The 26,487-nt window shown below is 36.0% G+C and overlaps 1 protein-coding gene across 6 annotated transcripts in view; it reads left to right on the top strand.

The window, feature by feature from the left end:
* LOC150108406 (centrosomal protein of 83 kDa-like) overlaps positions 1-26,487 on the top strand; it is a 300,734-nt gene that overhangs the window by 158,576 nt on the left and 115,671 nt on the right. For all 6 annotated transcript variants that reach the window (XR_016548132.1, XM_090390751.1, XM_090390750.1 and 3 more), the window contains one exon: positions 16,588-16,761. Coding sequence is in view for 5 of the 6 variants with exons in the window: in XM_090390751.1 (XP_090246877.1) it covers positions 16,588-16,761 (174 nt within the window). In the remaining variant the exon portion in view is untranslated. The remainder of the gene's footprint in view (positions 1-16,587; positions 16,762-26,487) is intronic.

Here is a 26,487-nt window from a genome sequence, read left to right as displayed (position 1 = left end):
GGACTTTACTCACTTTGTGAAGCACTCTCCCATTTGGATCAGTGCACACTGGATTTTTGCTGTCGGTGGGAAATTTTCGCCATGCATCTCCAAGACTTATGAACCCTTCTACAAGGACATCGCCATTGAGGTTCCACTTGGTCCCGAGCTTCTTCGTCGGTCTGCACTTAGAGGGTTTTCATCGGACTTCATCCGACTGTTTGCACTGGCACCCCTTTGTTCTACGGCCGATGCTTCCTGCCCTCTGTGCTTCAATCACATCCCTTTTTTTTTTCTCCATCCTGCTTCACGTTCCCTGTACTCTCTCTCTCTCTCTCTCTCTCTCTCTCTCTCCTTTTTCCGACCACCAACTCCTATTGTACTACAGCTTTCAGTCACGGCCATTTCAATGACGTTGCACTTGAACGCGTGAGAGAGCTCCTCCCAGAGAATTGTCCATGTTTGTCTCTTTTCGTGAACCTTGCTTGTAAAGATCACTAATGAGTTTGCCAAGGTCATGGCCTCAGGGCCCTTAGTCACCACTGAAATATGCACTGTTTCACACAGCCTATTCTTGGGTTGGTTGTCATATATGTCGCCTCACTACAAATTCATATATCCCTTTTTCCTTGATATATCGCATACAACATAACCTACGGTGTTTTTCCCTCTGTGGGTAAACAGATATGCACTCATTTAATATTTATATGATACACTTTACCCCCCCCTTTTTTTTTTTTTTCTTTTTATTCATAGTACAATTTGCACCAGCAGTACAGGTATCTTTTGATTTAGGCTCTATTCTTGTTGGATCCTGAATGAAAGTCTATCTAGTAACGGCAGGCCTCATTCACGATCCAACAATGTGCTTCAGCCTCATTACTTAGCATGATGCCAGTATGCACACATATATCATGTGTTCCTTGATAATAGCAATTTGATTTTGCCAAAAGATTGGAAGTATTCATTAAATTTATTTTAGTTAATATATTAGTCTACGTTGTAATTTCCTTAAAAAAATACAGTTATCAACACTAGGTAGTGGTCACTTGCTATTTCAAATCCTCTATATATTCTCATATCTTTGACCATTCTTCCAGATTCTTCTGATTGGTAACCAGTATTTTCAGGTTATATCCTAAACCAGTCTGAAAATGTCACTGTTAACAGTAACCGAACTGAAAAAGTCTTTTGTGAATACACAAAATGAAAGCATATGATGACTTCTTGTATTCTTACAAAACACAACTTAGCTTTTGTATGTTTTTCTGTTTATTTCTTAAGACTGTGTGCTGACTTAATAGCTAGGAACTTTTTTGTATGATTTCATCATTTCATGGACTGCGTTAACCTCACATGGTGCTCTTTTTTTTTTTTTTTTCTTTTCCTACAACCATGTTTCCTTTTGCTGAGTTAATGAGTTATTTGACTTTGATGATTCTTTCAAAACTTCAATGCACATTTTTATTTTAATAGGATGCTCATTTTTATCTACTCAGCACTAGGTGGAGGTCAGTTCCTATTTTAAATTTCCTGTACTCCTGTTTCTTGAACCACTCTGAAGATATCACTACCAATAACAACATAATAACATTTCTTGTCTTGCATTTTCTCTATTCTCCATGCGATTTGATGAAATTTTTTATTTTGGAAAACTGTAATAATTATTTTATTATCCTTCGGCTGCACTATTTGTAATGTCTTTATTTTTATTGTTTGTTTATAGTTATATAATATTGTTATGACGTTACTTTTTACTTCTTGTGTTTCCCCTCTTGCTTTCGCTATTCTCATGTCTGCTTAAACTAATAAAAAAAAATGCCTCTATGCTCGTATCTCAAACTCGCTTATAATGTTATTATCCTATTTTAGTCTGTTCGTAAGCTACTTAGATGCCCCCCCCCTTTTCAATGTCGTAAAGTATACTCTTACACGTGCTAGTAACTTAGACTGTGTGAAAAACCTTTGTTTGGAGCAAATTCCTCAATCTGGGTTGCTATAATTCAAGTGTATTAATCCTTAAAAATTTATTTTTATTAACGACTGCACCATGCACCATTAAGGATTGTATAAAAGAATTTTTATTTCTTTTACATATATGAGAATAATTTAGCTAAGCACGTATAATAACCCTTAAATCAATCTTTGTCTCAAGCAATTCCGAACATGGTAATTACTTCACTTTGGTCACACAGGTTCGATTAGTTTTTATGAGACAGTGCATTGGCTAACAAAAATCAGGCAAGTTATTAACAAAACCAAACATGTTTATTTTAACTATTTTAGACAATTAGTATACAAAGGTAATGGTGTTAAGTTCTGAATAAAACTAAAAGTGGTTAACTTATAATTTCTTCAGAGCTTAACATGCATTTTAAAACTATGCACATATTGATATGTCAAGCAGGTAAAATTAAATGTAAAGGTGCCAGACAAGTTAATAATTTTAGAATTCTGTTATTTATCCCTTAATATTATAATGTATTTTGTTGTGATTAAATCCACTGCCTAAGCTTTACTAAAAATAGAATGAGTGTTTGTGCACTACTGAGTGAAGGTCTAACAGATCAAAGATCGATTGCCAGGGGCAATGCACGTGCGCCAGAGTACGCATTGATCATGAAGGGAAGGCACGCGACAAAACCCTCCACCAAAGAGATTACTAGGGGAGAATGTGGTGCTAGTGATGGGAGTTGTACTTTGACATAATCAAGGAAGAAAAGGGAGATGACGTAGTACGGAAGTGTAGGGCGCGGAATTTAAAAAGGCAATACAGCGCTTGACCGGGGCTTATTCTCTCTTGTTTGTCGGATCCTCTGCCAGAGTCCCTTGCCGGTCAGTCGTCTGCTCTTGTGGGGGTCATACTCTCTGTGCCCCGATGTTCGTCCCGGTTTCTTGGGCGAAGTGTCGAGCCACAAGTGAGGAAAGAATGCTGAGCAGTCCTTGAGAATCTGTCGATAGAAAGTTCGTCCAGCAGAGCTGAGGTCCAGTATGCAGTATAGACAGCCGAGCTTTGCTTTAACCTGGTGACCAGTGAATGGCAAGCACGTGTCTTCAGTGTCCGAGATTCATCTAGCCTGAATCTGACAAGAAGGAACCAGGAACAAATCTGAAGGTGAAGCTGTATCGAGGTGTGTATGATTTTCCAGCAGTTCCCAACTGGGTGGTAACGTAGAAACCTTTTCTTTGTTCAATGAAAGTGTGCAGAAAGAGTGATTGTAACTTTTAATAGAACGTTTTTTAAGTCTAGAATATTGTGATTTCACGTAAGGACTCTAGAAACCTAGTTTAGAAAGACAGACTAAATTCCAAGACATGAATGTAGAAATTAGAGCATGACCTGAACATCTGTGAAGTGCATAACCTTAATAGAATTGTGTCATTAATCTTTGTATTACTTTTATTTGAGTGTTATGTGGATCTGATATCTGTGCTTGTTAAGATAGAATTAGAGAAATTGAGTGCATATTTTTTATCTGAAATTGACATTGAAGTTAGTGCATGACAGAGTTAACCTTAATAATGTTGAGTCATTAGCCTTTGTTTCACCTTTGTTCAAGTGCCATGTGGAACCGATACCTAAGTTTGTTAAGATAGAATTAGAGAGAGATTGAGCGCTTATGATTTATCTGATATTGATATTGAAGTAAACATATGTCTGAGTTATCCATGACTTCTAACTTGTTTAGTGCATAATTAAATGTTTTCTTTTGATTTAACAATTGCCTTGCCTGAGATCATTTTCTACTGCATCCCCCATAAAAATCGAACCACAGCGGGAGGCATTTTGGAAGGGAGGTCACGACTGTAGACTGAGATAGGGATAAATTTGAGACTTGAGTTATTTTATATAAGATTCAGAAATTAAGGATACAGTTCAGAGCTCAGTACTGGTTCTTTGATTCTTCACTGTTTGAAAGTCTAGAACTTGGGGTGGTGCAGCAAAAATAGGAATTTTCCTCGAGTCCGAAGAAAGAACCAGCATTAGTTCAGAAACAAAGGAATTGCCATTGTCTGGTGGGAATCTCTTTGCTTTCAATCCATGAACCATATCCTTATAGTAAAATACGGCCCCAAGTTAAAAGTAAAGATTAGAGCATATAAAAGGAGTGAGATAAGGGAAGGAAGAGACATAATTTGACCATAAAATAGACATAACAATAGAAAAGGGGGGGAGGATGTAACAATGGGACATATCACGTGCCTGACTCCACACATTTAGTAAGACAATTCACTTAAGGTACTAAACAAAGAAACTTATTACACTTAACTTAGTAGACATGTGGATGGAATTTTAACAAACATATCCCTGCTCTCTATCCTATTAATATTAGGCCAAATTATATTATACACGTTTTAAGTATTATCTAACACAAGCACTATTCAAGTATTCTTTTAAGCACATTCAAACTCATGTTCGGCTTTCTGACCTCTTCAACACATTATGTCATTAGTTAAACAGAATAACATTTATCGTCTGTACACACAATCTAGGCTATTAATATAAAGCAATTTACTTACAAGCTTACAATATCATGTACAGTTCTGGATCAAAAAGGGTAAATTCTGCTGGTTCCTTTCTCGCAAGACGACTACTGTTGGATAATGCCCGACGGTACTTGTCTTGCAATTTCCTGCCTCGGACAAGTAATGTATTTCTCCGATGATGTTAGAAACTGCTCTGGCTGCGACAAATTAGCATGCATGTGTATCTGTACATTAGTCGAAGGATACTTTGAAATACGGCCTCCCCTGCCAGCGAACTCCCCCACGATCTCTGGGACGACTGCTCGCAGGACTCTGGCTCTTCTCCTCCCCGAAAAGCTTTCCACAGGAACCAAAATAAGAGAGAGTCTTTTGTCCCCAATCTCTGCCTTTTATATCATGGGACGTCCCTTGGCTTATCTTCTAAAACTTCCCGGATTTTCTGGAAGCGAACTGACGTCACCCATGCTTACGTTAGGTTTTGGCAGCAAAAGTTATATAATTCATTGACCTTTGAGACTGTTGTTGACCTTCAATTTACTAGCTTAATCCTGCCTGATCCTTTTTTGTTACAAATGCTTGTAGTTCTACATTCAGTTATTCTTACATTATATTACAAAATTTATTAAAGTATGCTATATACACTTCTAATTATAAGTATTTTATGGCCCATGTAAAATCGATATAGGTGAAGAATATTTGTATGTTTCACCACAAGAAATTTTACAGAACATCTAATCAGTGTTTCAAGCAGAAATTGTGTAGATGCAAACCATTGTTATTATCCTCGGTCATTTTCTCATGATTTTCCCAAAACATATCAGTATGTCTAGGATTAATTTCCTGTTCTGCTTTTAGGTTTCAAACAAGTAGAAAAATAGCATTTTTTTCTAATACTTATTTCCCTTGGAATTTTCTGTGGGACCACAATCATTTGTCTTTGTCCAGTTTCCTATTTTTAAATTTGTCCACATCACTGTACTTGAAACTGAACAGGTTTACTTATTATTACACCTTCCATGGAGTCAGCAGACTCATCATGGAAGGTTCATTCAACTGATAACATATTTTAAATTATAAATTAAAAATACCAAGAAATTATGTACTTAGATTAATCTTTTATCCAAGGTATAAGCAAACAAAGTTTGCTTATACCTTGGATAAAAGGTATCCATTTTCAGGACTGTTGCCACAGTCCTGAAAACACCTGAAGTGTTTTCAGGACTGTGGCAACTCATATATTGAAGCTAATGACTTCACATCACTTGCTTTAGTATTCCATAATGCAAAACACATATCCTTATGGACATGTATAATGGGAAAGTATATATTAAAGTTTATTTAATTTATATTTCTAGTGTACGGTGTCAATTCCTTAATTATTAGTTATCATGTTTAACCAGTGTATAAGCCTCACTACAAGAATAGGGACATGTATAATGCTATGCATTATGGGAAGGGCCACTACCCAGACTGGTTTCAACCTTTATTTGAGGTCTCTTCAGTGGGAGCTGGACACAGAGGTGATATTAACGTTGAATGCAAAATGTAATGCAGTAATCATATTTTCATATATGAGTGGCCAAAAGGCATCACACCTTAAGTAATGTGAAGTCATTAGCTTCTTTATATGAGTTGCCCCAGTCTTGAAAATACTTCAAGTGTAAACTTTGTTTGCTTACACTTGATAAAGGATTAAACTAAGTATATAATTTCTTGGTATCCTTAAATCAAATAAATCGGAGATTAATCTCTGGATTAATCCAGAACATATGATATGATAGAACGTGTCTGTCACATCACCTCTTTTCCTCCTATCCACCAAACTCTGCAATCTGCATTCCTTCAACCTCTCTCCACAGCCAACATTTCAGAGTCCTGATATTGTCTTAGTCACTCATCTCTGGACCCTCTCCACTGTTTCCACATCACATTGAAAACTAGGTGACCAAATTTGAGCACAATAGTCCAAGTGTGGTTTGATCATTTCTTTATGTAGTGACACAACCACCTCCTTATTCCTACATGTTAGTGTACTTCTTATCATAACAGCACTAAGATGTGCAGTCTTTGCAGCACTTGCAATATGCCCTCTAAATTTCAGTCTACTGTCAAACCATCACTCCCAAATCTTGAATCTTATCCACTTCCTATAGTAGAGCACTATCAATATAGTACAGAGCCTTATATTTCTGCACTCCAAAATGCAATACCTTGCCCATATTAATATTAAAATTACAACCCTTCAAAAACTACAACCCCCAAGTCAAAATTCTATTCAAATCTTCCTGAAGGGAATTAACATTAGCAGTAATAATTTGTAATTTGTAATTCTTGCTTAAGAGCTTGCTCATTAGCAAATTGTTATAGCTGTGTTTCTGAGGATGCTAATGACTTACAAGTTTTTGTGAAGGGTGGTGGTAACCATGTATGTTTTGGCTGATAGATGTGGCCCTGTGGTAGACAGCGAAGGATAGACTGCCTGAGGAAAGATATGTGACGAATTTATCTAGGAAAGGAAATGAGCTTTAGTTTTCAATTTCATTGGTAAATTGTATGCATTCGTGTTGTTTAAGACTGTATGTTTTAAAGTAAAGGAATGTAGAGCATATGTTTAAAAGCTTCCATGTAAAAGTTAGCACATGCGTGTGTGTGTGTGGGGGGGGAGAGAATAGTGGTGGGCCCATGGGTGTGCCTTCTTTTTTTTTTTTTTTTTTGTGTAGGTAAAAATCATTTTGCTGCATGAAGTAACATGAAAAATGTGGGAAAAAAGTGTCATAACATCAGATGGAAATTTGTTCTGTAAGAGAGGAATTATGTCATTGATTGGGCATGTGTAAAAGGAGAAGAAACATCAAAACCGACTAATAAATCATCTTTGCTGAGCATTATATTTTTAATACTGACTCCTTGAGTGGTGACGCTGAGACTATTGGTTGAAGCAGAACATTACGTGTGTGTGTACTTTAGTAACACTATAAATTCTTGGAGAGCGCATAATGTGGTAATAGCTTTATTTAAATTAAGGGGATATTAAATCCCACATTGTTTTAAAACTGAATAAGAAACTCAAAGATTGGAATCAGAGTTTCATGCCGAATATAGTAAACTATAAAAGTATCGGCGATTACTAGCGTGAGCTAATGCAAGTAGTCCTAGTACGTAGTACAATCTCGGGCAACTTGCAGCAAAGGCTACTGGCTGAAGCCTATTGGCTTTTATATTTAAGTGGTAATAGCTTTTTAAAAGGAATGTAGTGAATTTCTCATGGAAGAACAAAATTTAAAAACAAGTGGAGAGTACTTCTATGGGTTGTCTTCTCCCACATACCATTTTTTTCATGGGAGATTTTGAAAAACAATCTGTTGATTCAGCCCCACTCAAACCTTCTATCTGGCTAAGCTTTGCCATTGATATGTCTCTATTTGGCCTAACGACCCAAACACATTAGACTTTTCTCTGTCACCATAATAGTCTTCACCCTAGAATCCAATTTACAATGGAAAAAGGAAGCAAATAATGGTCTATCCTTGGTAACACACCTACCTGGTAACCTGTCTTTCTCAGTATATAGGAAATCCACACAAGCAGATATAATCACAAACTTTTTTCCCTCCTCTCAAAAAAATAATCATTCCTTCTCCCAATCCATGACTTTCTTTTCAGGAGTTGTTTAATAATGCTCTCACCTTTCCCCTCTCATCAGAGGCATGCAAGAAAAAAAATAGCTATAATCTTCAAGAAATACAACCTCTGCACAGCTTTCAAGGCCCAAACTAGCTACCCTTAATCTACTCTACTAAGGACCAATTCCCTGTTCCTGTAAGTTGGTCTCCTATGGACAGACAGGAAGATTAGCAACCATCTGCATAGAACATAAAAAAAAATATATCTGCAGTCATCATGACTATGTTCAATTGCACCTTGCAAACCATATTTTGGATATGGCTTGTAGAATCAGTTGGAAAAAAAGATCACCATGCTCCACTGCAGAAAATTAGAAGAGAACAACTGTTTTTAGAATCTGCAACTATTGTCAAAAATCAGCTTAATCTGAATAAATATGGTTGCATAAAACTTCCCAAAATATGGGAAACACTAAACTTATATATTCTAGGCTGCCAATCGGTGCCCACAGAGGGTGCCCCACCTAGCATTTTAGCATTTCGTCTACATATTTCAGTTAGTTTTGTGTTGCCATTCTGTGTATGTGTGTTTTGCATCTCATATTTTACTCACAGAAGATGTCTCTATGAATAAGAAGAAATACTGGAAGAGTTAAATATTTGTTTAATCCTTTCTCAGTGTTGTTTCAATGCATTAAGTCTCCACCATGAGTTTCTCCTGGCACTTAAGTGTCAGGAGACTCTCATGGTGAAGACTTAATGCATTGAAACAGCACTGAGAAAAGATTAAACAAATATTTTTCTTCTTATTCACAGAAACATCTTCTGGGAGTAAAATATGAGATGCAAAACATACATACACAGAATGGCAAAACACACAGAAGCTTGTGAGATTAAAGTTTTTTCATGGCTATGTTCCGAGTGTGTGGATTTGGCTACAATTTAATGCTGTTGGTACATCTTCAGTTAATGTATTTGTAGAGAGACAGTGTGAATGATAGTTATTTGCTTATGAATGACTGGAAAAAAGAAAACAGCAAAGTTGATAATAATGTTAAGTAACTGGATTTTTCTTCAGGACATGGACTAATCAATATGTTATGTTTCTAGCATAATAATGCATATAAATTCACATGGAGAAAACACAGGAAACAAAAGTCTCAATGCTATTGTTGTTGTTGATAATATCTTCATGTTTCCTCATGACACAAGAGAACACAAAGGATTTATTATTTGTAGTAGTATTAAGAGAGACTCCAGGGAGTCAGAGACTCATCAAGGGAGGCCACCACTACTACACTCACCAGCTATCATACTTATTCTTAAATTCATTCATATTGCTTGCACTCACAACATCCAATGACAATCCATTCCAATCACGCACCACCCTGTGAGAGAAAAATCTAGCCCTCACCTCCTTCTTAGAAAACTTCATTCTCAGCTTCCAAGGATGTCATCTTGCCCTTTCCCCCACCCTCCATAAATTGAAAAATTCCATCAATTGAAATCCTGTACGACCCTTTCAGAAGTTTGTAAGTCTCAATCATATCACCCCTCTTTCTCCTGTTTGCTAGTGTCTGTAGTCTATAAATTCTCAATCTGTCTTCATAATCAATATTCCACAATCCTGATATTATTTTTAACACTCTCCTTTGTACTATCTCCAGTATATCAGAATCACAATGGAAACAGGATACCAGATCTGCACACAATAGTCCAAGTTAGGTCTTATCAAGGCCTTGTAAAGAGGCAAAATTACATTCTTATCTTTACATGCGAATGTTCGTTTCAGCATTCCAGTTATGTTTTGAGTTTTATTTGCAATCTTTGCCACATGGCCCCTGAACTTCAACTCCTATCTATTAACACCCCAAGATCTCTAGCCTCATCAGTTTCTTCTAGCCTAATCCCGCCAATATAATATGACATTGGATATCTAATCATGCCGAAGTGAATGAATTGATATTGAACTGACACCCATTTTCCCAATCCCACAATTCCAGCCTCAAATCATTCTGCAAGTACTGCATATCAGCAGCATTCCTGATTACTCTACCTATCTTTGCATCATCAGCAAATAGCTGTATGTTGTTCGTCAAATCCTTCCCAATATCATTAATGTACAGATTGAATAACAGTGGACCAAGCACTGATCCTTGGTCCACTGTTATTCAATCTGTAACAAGTTTAAGGTAACAAGTGGTGCACCACTTGTTACCTTAAATCTTGCAGACTCACATCCCCCGTATACCACTTTTTGATATCTGTCAGTCAGCCATCTTCTTATCCATGCTAATATTCTATAACCCAAACCCATTTTCTCCAATTTATGCAACAGTCTACCATGCTGTATTCTGTCAAAAGCCTTAGCAAAATCCAAAAGTATCATGGTGTATCCATTCCCCTTGTCTGGTTCAGTGGTAAGATTGTTATAGAATGTGAGGAACTTGCTAAAACATGACCTTCCCTTAGTAAACACATGTTGTTCATTGCAAAGTAGAGATTCACTGTCAGCCCATTTCTGAATGTTGAGCCCTAACCAATTTTTCCAAAATCTTCACCACTACTCTTGAAATACTAATTGGTTGGTAGTTGGATATATCGGTCTTTGCACCACCCTTATGCAATAGAATCACTATACATTCCTTCCATTCCTGCAGAATCTTCCCTGTTCTGAGAGTTCAGCTGAACACTCTTTTAGCACATGTGCTGATATCCCATCAGTCCCTATTGCTGAATTCTTATTCAATTTGTGCAGCAGCTCTAATACCTCATCCACATACACCTGCGTTTCTTGATCTAGTGAAGAGGTAACAGTGAGCTCAGTGTTTATACACCAGGTTGATAGCTTTTAACAAAATGGGCACTCATTAACTGAACAACCTCTTCTACATCTGTAACCCTCATGCCATCAGGATTCATCATCATCAAATTCCTGCCGTTGATGCCATCTGTTCATCTGAACAGATGGCATCAATGGATACTGGACGAACGAGGATAGGCTGGCAATTTGGGATTTAGCCAACCAAATTGTATTCTTATTGGTTAAAGCAAAATAAAAATGATAGTACAGCATGACAAAATTTCATGTTGGCTGGAATGTAGCCCGGTTAAACAAGGCCCCCATTGTTTTCCCCAGGGAACCAGGGCAAACAGCGAAAAGTCAGCTACTGGAACAAATCTGAAAACACACCCCAACTCAACATCACCAAAGTTAAAGATCAGTACTATCAACATAAGAAGCCTGAATGGCAAAGAAATGGAGCTAGCTGAGCAATTAGATAAGTACCAGATCGACATAATAGGGGTGACTGAAACAAAACAGACAAAAACTGGTGAGATTTTTCTGAGCAATAAATACAAAATATTATATTCAGGCAATGATAATCAAGGAAAAGAAGGAGTAGCCATAGTATTCATCCACAAAACACGAAAGATTACAAAATACATTCAAGAAGATTAGCAGGCAATCTCAAGTAGAGTAATGTGGACAAATATAAGAATGGGGAAATGGACAATGAGACTTATTAATGCCAATGGTCCCAGAGAATGAGCTAATAAGGTAGAGGTGAAGGAATTTTTTGATGCTTTAGAAAAAGCAACTGACACAATGAAAAAGGAAAAGTTGGTCCTTGTTGGGGATCTAAATAGCAGAGTAGGAAGTGATTGTCAGACATACAAAAATATTTTGGGGAAAATTTGGAGAAAAGAGCAAAGCTAATAATAATGGCAAATATCTGTTGGATTTCTGCTCAGGACATGGACTGGTTATTACTAACACCATGTTCCAACATAAAAATGTGCACAACTTCACATGGAGAGAAGAGGCAAGGAATAAGAAAAGTCTCATTGACTAATGTTATTGTTGATAGTGATGTTTTCTCCCTGGTGCATGACACCAGAGTGTACAGAGAATTTGAAATTGGAAGTGATCACTATTTAGTCTTGAGCGGGATAAAATTGAATTTCATATTGAAAGGAATAACATGTAAGAAAGTTTTAAAGTGAATAAAAGTTGAGCAGCTCTCAGATGTGAACTGTGGACTAAAATACACAAAGATTATTGAAGAAAAAATGAAAAAGTTTGAGAACAGCAACCAAACCTTGGAGATTCAGTGACAAGCCTTGAAGAAAGCCCTGATTGATTCAGCTAGAGAGGCCTGTGGTGAAGTTGTCTGCAAAGATAGAAAAATTAGAACTCCATGGTGGACACAGGAAGTTAAAGAGGCAGTGAAGGAAAAGAAGAAAGCATATCAAACATTCCTGGCAAATAAGTCAGCTTGTATTCTTAGAGAATACAGAGACAAATGTAAGAAAGCTAAACACTGTGTAAAGCTAGCTAAACAAAAGTCATGGGAAGACTTTGGTAAGAACATAGAAAATAAATATCAAGAAGGTGGCAAGATATTCTGGAGGTTGTTGAAGAAGCTTAGGAATGGAGGAAAGAGTGCTGTAAAAGGAGTCAGAGATGATAAAGGTGACATGAAAATGGGATAAAAAGATATCCTTGAAGTATTGAGTAATTACTTTGAAAAACTGCTAAATTAAACAAGCAGTGATGACAGCACAGTGATAAAAAAAACAGTGACCAGGCATGCAGTCAGGAAAACATATCCGTACTTGAAGTAGAAAAAGCCATCAAAGGCTTGAAATGTGGAAAGGCAGATGATATTCAACCAGAAATGCTGAAGTACGGGGGTATAAAAGTTTTACAGTGGCTGCACGGTGTAGTTCAGAATGCCTGGACAGAGAGACGAATTGTCAATGATTGGAGTAGAGCTCTCATAGTACCCATATATAAAAAGGGAAATAAAACTGAATGTGAGAATTGCAGAGGTATTTCCATACTGAGTGTTTCTGGTAAGACATATGCAAGTATACTTGAGAAACGGTTGAGAAGAATTGTGGAAGAAAAGCTTGGTGAAGAACAAGCTGGATTCAGGTCAAATAGAAGATGGCAGGTTCATATCTTCACTTTACGACAAATAGTGGAGAAATCATGTTTTGTCGATTTGGAAAAGGTATATGACAAGGTGCCAAGAGAGAAGCTATTCAATACGCTACAGTTATATGGTTCAATGGGCATTATATCAAGGAATATTTAGTCTTTATTTGAGTTGTAAGTCAGCGGTTAGAATTGAAGGAAGTACAGGAAGATGGTTTAATGTTAAATATGATGTGAGGCAAGGATGTACATTATCCCCTCTGTTATTCATTATCTATATGAATCACATTATGAAGGAAAGTGGTATTAAACATGATATCAAAATTGGAGATGTTAATGTCAGCTCTTTGCTTTATGCGGACGATGTTATACTTCTAAATAAATCCGCTACAAGTCTGCAAAATTCACTGACTAAATTGAATAACTGTTGTAATAGATATGGTATGAAGGTCAGCAATAAAAAGATAATGAAAATAGGCAGAATCATTGAAAATGTCAACTGTGTTGTGAATGGAGAACCTGTGGAACAAGTAAAATATTTCAGCTACTTACGCACGATTTTTAGTGAAAATGGTAAATTTAATATAGAAATAGACAACAGAATCAGCAAAGCTGGTATGGTGGGAAGTCAATTGAATAAATTCATATGGAATAAGAGAGAAATTAGTCAGAACACTAAATTAGCTGTATACAAGACAGTGTTCAAAACAGTTTGAACTTATGGATCTGATAGTTGTCTTAGAAGTAAAACGCTTGACCAAAGACTAGAGACCACAGATATGAGAGTCCTGAGAAAGATTAGAGATTAGTGAACAGATGGCATCAAAACGACCCAGAGGAAGACCAAGATATAGTTGGATTGATACGGTACAAAGTGCCTTAGACAATAGAAATATAAGATCTGATAATGTTGGAGTCTTGACAAGTAACAGACTGATTTGGAGGAAAATTATAGATAGGAAGTTAGTAATGATGTAAATTTTTCTTGTAGTACTATCATATCCTGTACAACCCTTGAGGGTACATGGTAGGATTTGATGATGATGATACACAGCGTTTAGCTTTCTTACATTTATCCCTGTATTCTCTAAGAGCACAAGCTGACTTATTTGCCAGGAACTTTTGATATGCTTTCTTCTTTTCCTTCACTGCCTCTTTAACTTCCTGTATCCACCATGGAGTTCTGATTTTTCTATCCTTGCAGACAACCTCACCACATCATACCTCTCTGGCTGAATCAGTCAAGGTTTTCTTCAAGACTTCCCACTGAATCTCCAAGGATTGGTTCCTGTTCTCAAACTCTTTCATTTTTTCTTCAATAATCTTTGTGTATTTTAGTCTACAGTTCACATCTGAGAGCTGCTTAACTTTTATTCGCCTTAAAAATTTTCTTACGTGTTATTCTTTTAAATTTGAAATTCAATTTTATCCTGCTCAAGACAGAATGGTGATCACTTCGAATTTCAAATCCTCTGCACTCTGGTGTCCTGTATCAGGGAGAAAACATCACCATCAACAATAACATAGTCAGTGAGACTTTTCTTAATCCTTGCCTCTTCTCTCCATGTGAATTTGTGCACATTTTTATGTTGGACCATGGTGTTAGTAATAACCAGTCCATGTCCTGTGCAGAAATCCAACAGATATTTGCCATTATTATTAGCTTTGCTCCTTTTTCCAAATTTTCGCAAAATATTTTTGTATGTCTGACAATCATTTCCTACTCTGCTATTTAGATCCCCAACAAGGACCAACTTTTCCCTTTTCAATGTGTCAGTTGCTTTCTCTAAAGCCTCAAAAAATTCCTCTACTTTTACCATAGTAGAACCTTCTGTGGGACCATAGGCACAAATAAGTCTCATTGTCCAGTTCCCAATTCTCATATTTGCCCACATTACTCTACTTGAGATTACCTGTCATTCAAGATTAGACTCGTATTTTGTGTTGAATACTATGGCTACTCCTTCTTTTCCTTGATTATCATTGCTCATCACACAATGCTCATCCAACTGTGCCTAAACTGATTCAGTGTGTCTACATTCATAATGCATTCCACTCACAACCACTCTCCTTGCAAAGAATTTTCTCCTTGCTCCTCTATTCACACTCTGCTTTTACAGTTTCGAGCAATGGTCTCTTGTCCTCCCCCCCAATGTTCAATTTCAGTTTTATCCTACTCAAGACTAAATTGTGAGTGATCACTTCCAATTTCAAATCCTCTGTACACTCTGGTGTCCTGCAATCCTTGCCTCTTCTCTCCATGTGAATTTGTGCACATTTTTATGTTGGAACATGGTGTTAGTAATAACCAGTCCATGTCCTGAGCAGAAATCCAACAGATATTTGCCATTATCATTAGCTTTGCTCTTTTCTGCAAATTTTCCCAAAATATTTTTGTATGTCTGACAATCATTTACTATCTGCTATTTAGATCCCCAACAAAGACCAACTTTTCCCATTTTCATTGTGTCAGTTGCTTTCTCTAAAGCCTCAAAAAATTCCTCCACTTCTACCTTAGTAGAACCTTCTGTGTTTTGATTGTTGAAACTATAACAATTTCTTAGTTTTTTTTATGATAATTTTTATTATTTTAATTTCATTTTATTTTTGCTTGTTATCTTTACGTTTCTTTACCTTGAAAAAGCCACCCATCCCTTGGTTGTGAAACTATGCAGTTTCTTTGTGTTTTTTATATTTTGTTAATGACCAGTTGAAACTCAGTTTCATGTAAAAAGTACTAGCAGTCATAAAGTATTATATATTCTTCCCATATTGCTTCTTTTGCTGTTCCCAAGTGATTTTTGGAATCTGGTGCTTATAGCATTTCCTATAGAACAGACAGGCAAATCAGAAGAAATTTTCAGAGCTGAACATATTAAAGATACTGTGGGGATGGGCGGGGGGGGGATATCACAGAAATCAGGATTAACATTCCATACTAGAAAAGAAAACCCCAATACCATCTTGAGAAGAGACAAAAATGTCATGCGCTTACACAGCAGTTACATATGATTCAAAGAAACAGCAAAAATGATGAGTATTCTGACATGGTGAAATTTAGCATGGATGGAAATTGACTGTGAGAGACAATATGTCAAATAGTTTGACACTGACTGAGATTGAGCCACACGTTCATTGTCCATTTCTAGATAACTAAAAAAAATCATTCTTACTTTCCTAATGGTTTTATTTTTTTAATGCTTTTTTAAATTGGTTTCCTGTAAGCAGTATAATATATTTACAGATGTCACTTAATGTGCTCATATTTAAAATTATGAAGTAATTATTCACAGAAAGAGTAAATGCCAAGCAAAAATTAAATAAATAAAACCGTATTTTATAACATTATTTGATTATGAAAGAGTTAAAGTGTACAGATGTTACTTTGCTAAAAGTCTAATATATTCAATTTTTTTTAAAGATACGAAAAGAAGTAATTAGGCTGGAAATACACAGCAGTTAATATTTTTAAAAATTAAAAATATAATTAAAATAATTAAAATATAATTAAAAATTAATATTTTTTACATAAATGTTTACTTATATATGCAGTTTGCAACAGCAGAGGCATTAAAATCAAAGGAAACAGAAGGAAAAAGTTTTCTTCAGTATCAAGTAAACTGGGAACAAGAAAGACGCCAATATCAACGTCGTGTAGAGGAATTACAAAAACAGATATCAGATTTAAATGCCAAATCAATGAAGGAAAATCAAGAATTAAGAAATGTAAGGTACATGAATAATCACTGAGTGATTTATCATATTGCTTTTTGTTATGCATAAGTTGTTTCTTTCTAAGTATTTAAGCTAACTATAACTATACTTTTGGTTAGCTTAAAGATATGTGTTACTGTAATCTTTGAAAAGTGAGCATAAAATAAGAGTTAATATAATAAACTTATTTAAATAATAATGTACATGCCATGCTGTAGACCCTTGCTAATCATGAGTTTGGGTATTGATGGGTTTATGTATATTTTTAACATTTTGTAAAGAAATTGGCTCGATTGTAGCAAGTCATCACTTGCTTTACTTCAGCTGTTGACAAAATCAAAATTGGTACATTAGTAGAAATTTTTGTAGTCCTTTTTTCAGTCATTTCTAGGTTTAATCAATTTTTGGCTCAGGTAAATAGTTTTTCTCGTAGAAGAAACTTTTCAATCTACAAACTACAAAATTCACTACAGAACACATGCAAACACAGTAAATGAAAATTTATTACTGTATATTATCGCGTTGCGAAAAATTTATGGTAAAAAATACTACTTAAAGTTAGGGGTTCGCATTATATGCGGATCTTAAAAAACATAACATCTTGTTAGACTTTTACACACTATGTATACTACCTAATGCCTATGCAACCAAATCTACTTGACCTACTCGCATTCAGCGACCGAGCACGCATCGTATCTGTGCATAAAGCAAGTAATGGTAATGTAAGTAGTGCTAATATCCCGCCCCCCCTTGGCGGGATATTAACACTACTTACATTTAGGCACTACTTACAGTTAGGTATATCGGTTTAACCACAGTTCATTTTAAATATTATTTGTTAAACAAACCTAGCCTGCAAATGAGCCAACAGAAACATAAACATTCATCTTTTGAAGCAGCATTTAAATTGCATGTCGTGCAGTTTGCAGAAGAACATAATAACAGTGTTGCTATGAGAGAATTTGGTGTAGCAGAGAGTAATATTAGACTTTGGCTTAAGCAAAAAGACAGTCTTGAAAAAATCCCCAAAACAAAACGTGCCCATCATGGAGATGTAGCATCCTTTCCAGAACTCAAAGAAGAGCTAAATGAATAGATTTTGACACAACGACAAGATGGCATAATAACAAAAAATGCAATTTGTTTTCGAGCTCTACAACTCAAGAATGGTAAATTCAAGGACACACCAGGTATTTCATCTTTTGTTGCTTCGCCTGGGTAGTGCAACAGATTTATGGAATGCAAAGCATTAACATTACGACACTGAACAATAATTGTGCAGAAGTTACCAAAGCAGCTTGAAGAAAAAGTGGAGTCCTTCCATAGATTTATCATAAAATTACAGATATGAACTTTCCCAAATTGGCAATATGGATGAGATGCCCATGTACTTTGATATGCCTGGGAATCGAACAGTAAACTCAGTTGATGAAAAGGGTGTCCTCATAAAAACAACGGGACATGAAAAAACGCATTTTACCGTTGTTCTAGCATGCATGACAGATGGAACCAAATTAAAGCTGACAGTGATGTTTAAAAGGAAGAAAATTGGGATTCGATACCATCCGAAATGATTCAATGCTCATTTCTTAAATGCAGAATAAGTAATTCAGTGGATGGATCCGAAGATCACAGATCACGTCATATATACTAAAGTGAGGATGATGCACAACAAAATGGAGAGCATGATGACGATGACGACAACTGCTACACTGATGACGCAATGCCTACAGATGAATTTATAAATGAAATGATTGATGACTCAAAAGATGAAGAAGAATTTAAAGGATTTTGACATTTTGTTTTAAAATAAATATTTCTTTCGTTAATTCGTATTGTATTATTTATAATATTATGGAACAAGATTAACAGATTGCATTATACGTGGACATGACATTTTAGGGCTAGCTTTCAAACGAAATTTCTAGTTTGCATTATACGTGAATCGCATTATACGCGAAAATATATGGTACTTAATTTAAGGTGTTTAAAATATTTAGACTAACTTTTTATTTTATCTATGCACTATTAATTTAATAGATGGGAAAAAAAAGTTTTGAAAGTTTTTGCAACCTTGATTTTTCCTAATATTTTCCCCATAAAGTCTTAGGCTCAGAAACAGAGAAAGAGAGGTAATCATGGAAAAGAAGAAAGCATATTGAAAGCTACTAGCAAGTAAGTCAGCATATATCTGAGAAAACAAATAGAAAAATGCAAAAGCAATGTGTAAAAGTAGCTAAGCAAAAATCTTGGGAATTGATAAGAATATAGAAGAATAAATATCAGGAATGTGGCACAATGTTCTGAAGGCTATTGAAAAGCTTAGAAATTGAGTAAGAGTACTATAAAAGGAGTCATATGATAAAGATGATATGAAAACTGACGATCAAAATATTCTAGTTGTCTGGAGTGATACGCCCAAAAGGTTGCTAAAGGAAACAAGCAATGACAGCATAGCGGTGAAAAACACTCAAGCATAATGCCATCAGAAACCTCGAAATATGGTGAGGTAGCTGGAGTAGATGATATTTGACCAGAAATGCTCACATACGGAGGTATAAAAGTTTTAGTGTCTACACTGCATAATTATTATTATTATTGCCAGCCTGACTGGCTGAGTGGTTAGCATATCTGCTCTCCAGCCAAAAGGCTGCGGGTTCGAATCCCACTATGGACACGGATGCTTGTGATTGTCTGTGCAAACATTAGTGCTGGTAGTTGGCAGTGGATGCCGTTGGTGTAGTTATGGTCAGTTGGTAGATTGAGTGATGGAGACAGAGTTGTAGAGCAGGTGCCCTCCCTCGATGAGTCTTTCGACTCCCTGGAGGTGTCAAATGATAATAATAATATTATTATTATAGGCTACTCCATGGAGTCCTTAGACTCATCGAGATAGGCCCTAAACATCATGCCAAGTACTATCCAGTATTTGTGCAGTATCTAAGATACTTTGCTTTGAACTCATTCACAGTCATGGCACCCACAACAGATTCTGGCAACCTATTCCACTCATTCACCACTCTCCAAGCAAAAAATCTAATTCTAACACCCTTGCTAACTACACTCTTGCTCAGCTTCCTAGAATGGACCCTCTCCCACCACCAGACCTGTTCTGAAAAATTTCCTCTATATCTCATTCATATCACCCCTTTTCTGCCTATCAATTAATTTCTGTAACCTACAAATCTTCAACCTGTTCTCGTAAGGTCATTCCATAGACCTGCTACCATCTTGGTCACTTGTGTCTAGATCCTTTCTACCTATTCCTCATTGCCAAGAAACTCAGGTGACCAGATCTGTACACAGTAGTAAAGATGGGGTCTTATCGGGCTTGATAAAGAGGAATAATAACCTGCTTGTCTCTGCTCTTCAGAGTATTCTTCAGTAACCAAGTAATCTGATGAGCTGCTTTAGCCACATCTACTATGTACCCTCTAAGCTTTAACTCCCTATCCACTAACATTTCCAAATCTCTGGCTTCACCAATTTCCTGGAGCCCAGTTCCATCTTTTCACCCTAAAATGCATAACCTTACACTTTGTTACATTAAACTGACATCCATTCTCTGATATCCAAATTATCCTGCACAGTTTTAACATCATCTATATTAACTATTGCTCTATCCAATTTTGCATCATTAGCAAACAACTAAACAGTCTTTCTCAGATCCTTTCCTATATTGTTAATAAACAAATTAAACAGTAGCAGTCCAAGAACAGAGCCCTGTGGCATGCCACTAGTCACAGGCCTTCTTCTGGACTCTATTGCTGAATAAAGTTCTCTCTGATATCTCTCCATCAACCACCTCATCCACCTCACCAATCCTATATATCCATCCTCATGTGCTGCAGTTTATTGATTAGAATTCCATGTGGTATCCTGTCAAAGGCTTTAGCAAAGTACAGCAGTATCACTGCAAATCCATTACCATTATCCAGCTCAGCTGTCACTATTATAAAATGTGAGCAAGTTACTGAGGCATGACCTACACTTTACAAAACCATGTTGTTCCCTCCTATACAGTATCCCATTTCCATCTATCCATTCCTGTATTTTGCTCTTGACCAACTTCTCCAGTACCTTGACAACAACTCTAGATATGCTGATCAGTTGGTAATTTGCTATATCAGTCTTGGAGCCTTCTTTATGCAATGGAACTATTTCCCCCTTTTTCCATCCTAGACCATCATGTAAAACTCAAAAATTTCCTAGACCATCATGTAAAACTCAAGCTGGATATACCATCTAATCCCATAGCTATATTCATATCAAGGTTTTGTAATATGCTATACACCTCCATTTCATTTACCTCAGTTCCCATATTAGTCTTGGCCTCTTTCGTTACTGCAATATCTCCACCTGGATGATATACTCTTGCAAAGTGTCCTTAGTAATTCTACTATTTCAACTGATTCAGTTACCTTCCTACTATTGGCATTCATTAAAATCATTCTGTTATAAACATTCTTCCTTTTACTTGCAACATATAAAAAAAAAACTGTTTGGGATTATCTTTGGCCTGCACTACTGATTTCCTTTCATACTGCTTTTGCCTTTCTTAACACACTAGTTACCCTTCTGGTCTGTGCTTTGTACTGTTTGTGTGCCTGCTGGTCTTTTTTCTCCTTGAATTCCCTCCACAATTTTTTCTTTTTTTATAGATCCAGCTTAATGATGATATTCATCCGTTTAACTCCCACTTCATTTACTCTTCTGACCCTAAGTATGCAGTTTACCATTACTTTCCTCAAACACTCCTTTACCACTTCCCATGCACTTTTGACATCTAGCCCTTGCAGTTTCACATGCCATGGCACTGAACCAAGCAATCTCCTAAGCTTGTCATACTTACCAGCCCTGTAATTTCACACATATCCTCTCTTAACTGAACATTCAATACATTTAGCCACTTCTCACCAGTTGGTGGTAACGTGGTCATATTGGTTATAGACAAATTCTCCAGTGCATTTACTAGATCTAGCACTCTCAAGTCCATAATATATTCTATCACATGCTGTGTCAGGTAATTATCCCTTAGTAACTGCATAAATTCCATTTCCTTCCTTTCTCCTATGTGTCCTCTCCTCCTTCCAATCTATATTCCCATAGTTACCCCCCCCCCCTTAATAATTACCTGCCCTCCACACATGTTGAAAGTTTTTCCACTTGATTATACTATAAATTAAAAATGCCAAGAAATTATATTCTTGGTTTAATCCTTTATCCAAGTGTAAGCAAAGTTTGCATGTGAAGTAACTTGATGGCTGGACAACTCGTATATAGAGGCTAATGACTTCACATCACTTGCATTAGTATCCCATAATGAAAAGCACATATCCTTACGGATATGTGCTTTCATTACGGATATGTATAATGCTATGCATTATGGAAAGGGTCACCACCCAGACTGATTTCAACTTTTATTGAGGTTTCATCAGTGAGAGCCAGAACCTCGAAGTGATACTAAGGTTGAAGTAATGCAGAACAACTTTCAGCATCTATTTGTAATCCAGAGTATTTTAGTAATAAGGCGTGACACCTTTTGGCTCCACATATTAAAAGTGATCCGTGCCATAATGCATAGCATTATACATGTCCGTAAGGTATGTGCTTTTGGAGTATGGGATACTAAGGCAAGAGATGTGAAGTCATTAGCCTCTATGTATGGGTTTCCCAGTCATGAAGTTACTTCACATGCAAACTTTGTTTGCTTACACTTCGATAAAGGATTAAACCAAGAATATAATTTCTTAACATCTTTAATTTATACTCATCGAGCTTATTTGCTGATGCATACTATCCCCATCGTGCTTTCCATCCCCTGGTCTTAGAAGCATTCAACTGTATATTTTGTTCTGCATGCCTCTATCTCACACCTGATAGACTCATATGTGCTATTTTCAGTGGCCTGCAGTTGAACTTCTACTCCTTGGTTGCAGTTCATTGGCTATTATCAATAACGCTCCTCCCCACATTCTTTTCTCTTGATCTTCCTTGAACTTACTATACTCTTCACATTCTCTCCCACTAACTATATCATCTTCTGTTAGCTATGTCTCACTAATGCTAATAACCTTTGGCCAAGATGAACTAACCAATGCCAAAAATTCCTCTCCTTTGTTCCAAATGCTCCTGGCATTGGTGTACATAAAGTGCAAAAATAGGCCCACCACTATCCTGATGCTTTATACTAACTATCCCATTCTGGTTTGTTACCAGAGGTACTAACTTAGACATTTTATGCACATTCTTACACTCACTGATATCTGCATATTCACTCAACAGCTTCCCCCCCTCCCTCCCCAAAGCTGTAGTTTCCAGATTTTGCACACCACTTTTACTTCATTCAACAATACATTTTCTAGACTCTGAACACCAAATCCATTCAGATGCAAACAATCTTTCTTGTATGTCCTTTTGCCCATCAAACTCACTCCATGCATCCAAAAACTCCACATTATTCCTATACATTGAGTCATTGGCTATTATGGCCCTCCTCAGCTCTACTCTGACATGCAGCAGCAACAGACTCACTATCTTAACTTTCTCACTCTTTTCTTTTGCTACCTTCCAGTAATTGTTTCATGTCCTCCTTAATGTCATACTTTTCTCCTTTGAAATCATTCATTCCAACCAAAACAATAAACTCTTTCACTTTATCCTTTTGTGCTCTAATAGCCTCACTAACATCATTAATTTTTGCACCCAGGAAGCACAGTGTCATTCTCTTGCCAATCGCACCGCTTATGATAGAATTGCTGTGCATGACTTGCTCCTTGATATTTCCTTCTCTCTTAGTCAAACATTCATTTATCTTTTCTTGCACTTCTTTCTTTCTGATATCATCTGATCCACTTACCAGATATTTCTGCATTTGTTGCAGCTCCCTGCTTCATCCTGTGTATCACTCATAACTCCTCATAACAGCTATCTCACTCATTACTGCCAACTCTTCATTCTTAAATCTGTAATACTACTATTCTTTCGATCAAGATTTTTGCTCTCTCTCTCTCTCTCTCGATTGTGTGACTTTTAATCCTATCTGCCATTACACCATCACCGGCATTTTTCATGCATATTCTCTGTTCTCTCACCGCCTTCAATCTCTGACCTGACCTGCACTTTTGACCCTCACTCTCATAGCATTTCGGCCCACTTTCCTACTACTATCACTTTCAAACCAAATTCCATTTGCATTTGTTAATGCATACATCTTGAAGACATTGTACTGTACAAAATCCGTTTGGTTGAATTCTTTAAACAATGATGCCTTGGATGCCATTGATCTGCTTCACATTGGTGCCATGTACTACGCTACACAACTTACTGCAGAAAAACTATATTTAAAATAAAACTTTTATCTTAAATCTAATTAACACCACAATACAATCTAATTCTAACACTTTTTTCTAAGCAAAATAACTTTGCTTTTCAGCTCTCTAAACACAACCCTATCACCATATGCCACTTCACTGTCTTCTCTCAGGCTTGGAGAGATGGTCAAATTCCAGAAGGATTGGAGCAAAGCGTTCATAGTATTCATCTATAAAAAGAGAAATAAAACTAGAAATGAGAATTATGGAGGAATTTCCCTGTTAAGTGTTCCAGGTAAGATTTATTTGAGCTTACTTGAGAGCAAGAGGCTAAGAAAAATTGTCGATAGGGAAACTTAGCAAAGGTATTCAAGGCCAAATAGAAGCTGGAGCAAATTTTCACTTTGATGCAAATATTTGAAAAATCATGGGAATATATTTAGGTTTTGTAGATCTGGAAAAGGCATATGACAAGGTGAAAGAGAAAGGCTGTTCACATTGCCACAGTTGTATGGTTTAAATGAAAATCAAGTGTATAGTCTTTATTTGAGTTGTAAGTCAGTCAGATCAAGACTTTTGCTCTCTTTAGATTTAAAGGAGGTACAGGAAGCTGGTTTAATGTTAAATCACGTTGTGAGAACAAGTGCTCGTTATCTCCATTATTAATCATGTATATGGATCCCATTATGAAGGAAAGTGGCATTAAGCCTGATATCAAAATTAGAGATGTTATTCTTAGCTCTTTACTTTATACAGATGAGTTATATTCTTAAATAAATCCATTATGAGTCTGCAGGATTCCCTAACTAAATTGATTTTCTGCTATAATAAATTTGGTATAAAATCAGCAATAAAAAGACAAGGACTATGAAATAGGAACATTGGAAACAGCAACTGCATCTTGGATGCAGAAACGATAGAATAAATAAAATATTTTGGCTATTTAGGCAATTTTTAGTGAAGATGGGAAATCAGATATGAGATAGACAACAGAATTAACAAACCTATGGTAGGAAGTCGACTGAATAAATTTAACTTGTGAATCCGAGGACTTCATCATCATCATAATACGTATCAAGGATTTAGGCCTAGCTACCTTAGATGACTTCTAAGGGCCTGTTCCGGCCCTTAGAAGTCATCGTTGAATCGTTTAAGAGGACGTCCTGGTTTTCTTTTTCCTAATGGCTTGTACTTTAAGACTTGTTTTGGTAATCTTTCTGTTTTCATTCTTTGAATGTGTTCCATCCATTTATGTTTATATTTTTTAATTTTTTCTATTACTGGTTCTTGGTTTAATTCTTTCATAATATCTTCGTTTCTTTTGTGATCAAATAGGGTATACTTTGCAGTTTTTCTCATAAACTTCATTTCTGCTGTTGTTAATCTTTGTTTGTCTTTTTGTTTTATTGTCCAGATTTCGCTTCCATACATTAAGACCGGTAAGGCTAATGTATTGTATACTTTTAGCCTGGTTTGTTTTTGAACTAGGTTTGGTTTAAATATAGAGTTAATTACACCTGTTATTTTTAAATATTTTGCAATTTTTACGTTTATATCTTTTTCATTTTCATATGTGATCATACATCCTAGGTAGTTAAATGAATTCACCTGTTCTAAGAGGTGAATTCATTTAACTTGCTGGATCTTGTCCTTTAAAGGCCATAGTTTTTGATTTTTCTGTTGATATTATCATACCATAATCTTTGGATATCTCATTTAGATTTAAAACAGCTTTCTGCAAGTTATCTTCAGAATTTGTAATTATTATTTGGTCGTCTGCAAAGAGGAGAGTGTTTAAGTTAACTGCAGGTGAAAGTTTAATTCCTTGGTGCAAATTTTTACTCCATTTTATTATTATTTCATTTAAGTAGATATTAAAAAGAGTTGCTAAGAGGGGACATCCCTGTCGGATCCCTTGGTTTATCTCTCTTGTATATGATAGCTTGTGATTTAATCTTATTTGTATTTGATTATTTTCATATATACTTGTGATAGCTTTTAGGATATTATTTGGTATTTGTCTTTCTTTTAATATGTAATAATATGTTTCTTTTAACTTTGTCAAATGCTTTTTCAAAGTCAATAAATGCAATATGTGTTTCCTAATTATATTCTCTTCTTTTCTCTACTATTAATTTTAGGCAAAAGGCTGGGTCTATACATGATCGTCCTTTTCTAAATCCATTCTGTACCTCTAGAATAAAGTTTTCGGAATATTTCATTAGTTTGTTATTTAAGATTCTGCTATATATTTTGTAACAGGAATTTAGTATACTGATACCTGTATAGTTTTTAGGGTCATCTCTATTACCTTTCTTAAAGATAGGAATCACAATTGCTTTTTTCCATTTTATTGGGAGGGATACCAGTTGAGTAAATTTTATTTAAAAATAGTAAGAGTCTTTTTTTGAATCTTGTTCCTGCG

The sequence above is a fragment of the Typopeltis vanoorti genome, chromosome 3, assembly GCF_054136105.1.
Source record: "Typopeltis vanoorti isolate ZY-2024b chromosome 3, IOZ_Tvanoo_1.0, whole genome shotgun sequence".
Classification (NCBI taxonomy): domain Eukaryota; kingdom Metazoa; phylum Arthropoda; class Arachnida; order Uropygi; family Thelyphonidae; genus Typopeltis; species Typopeltis vanoorti.
The sequence above is the reverse complement of the archived record's forward strand: the minus strand, read 5'-3'. Positions and strand labels throughout refer to the sequence as shown.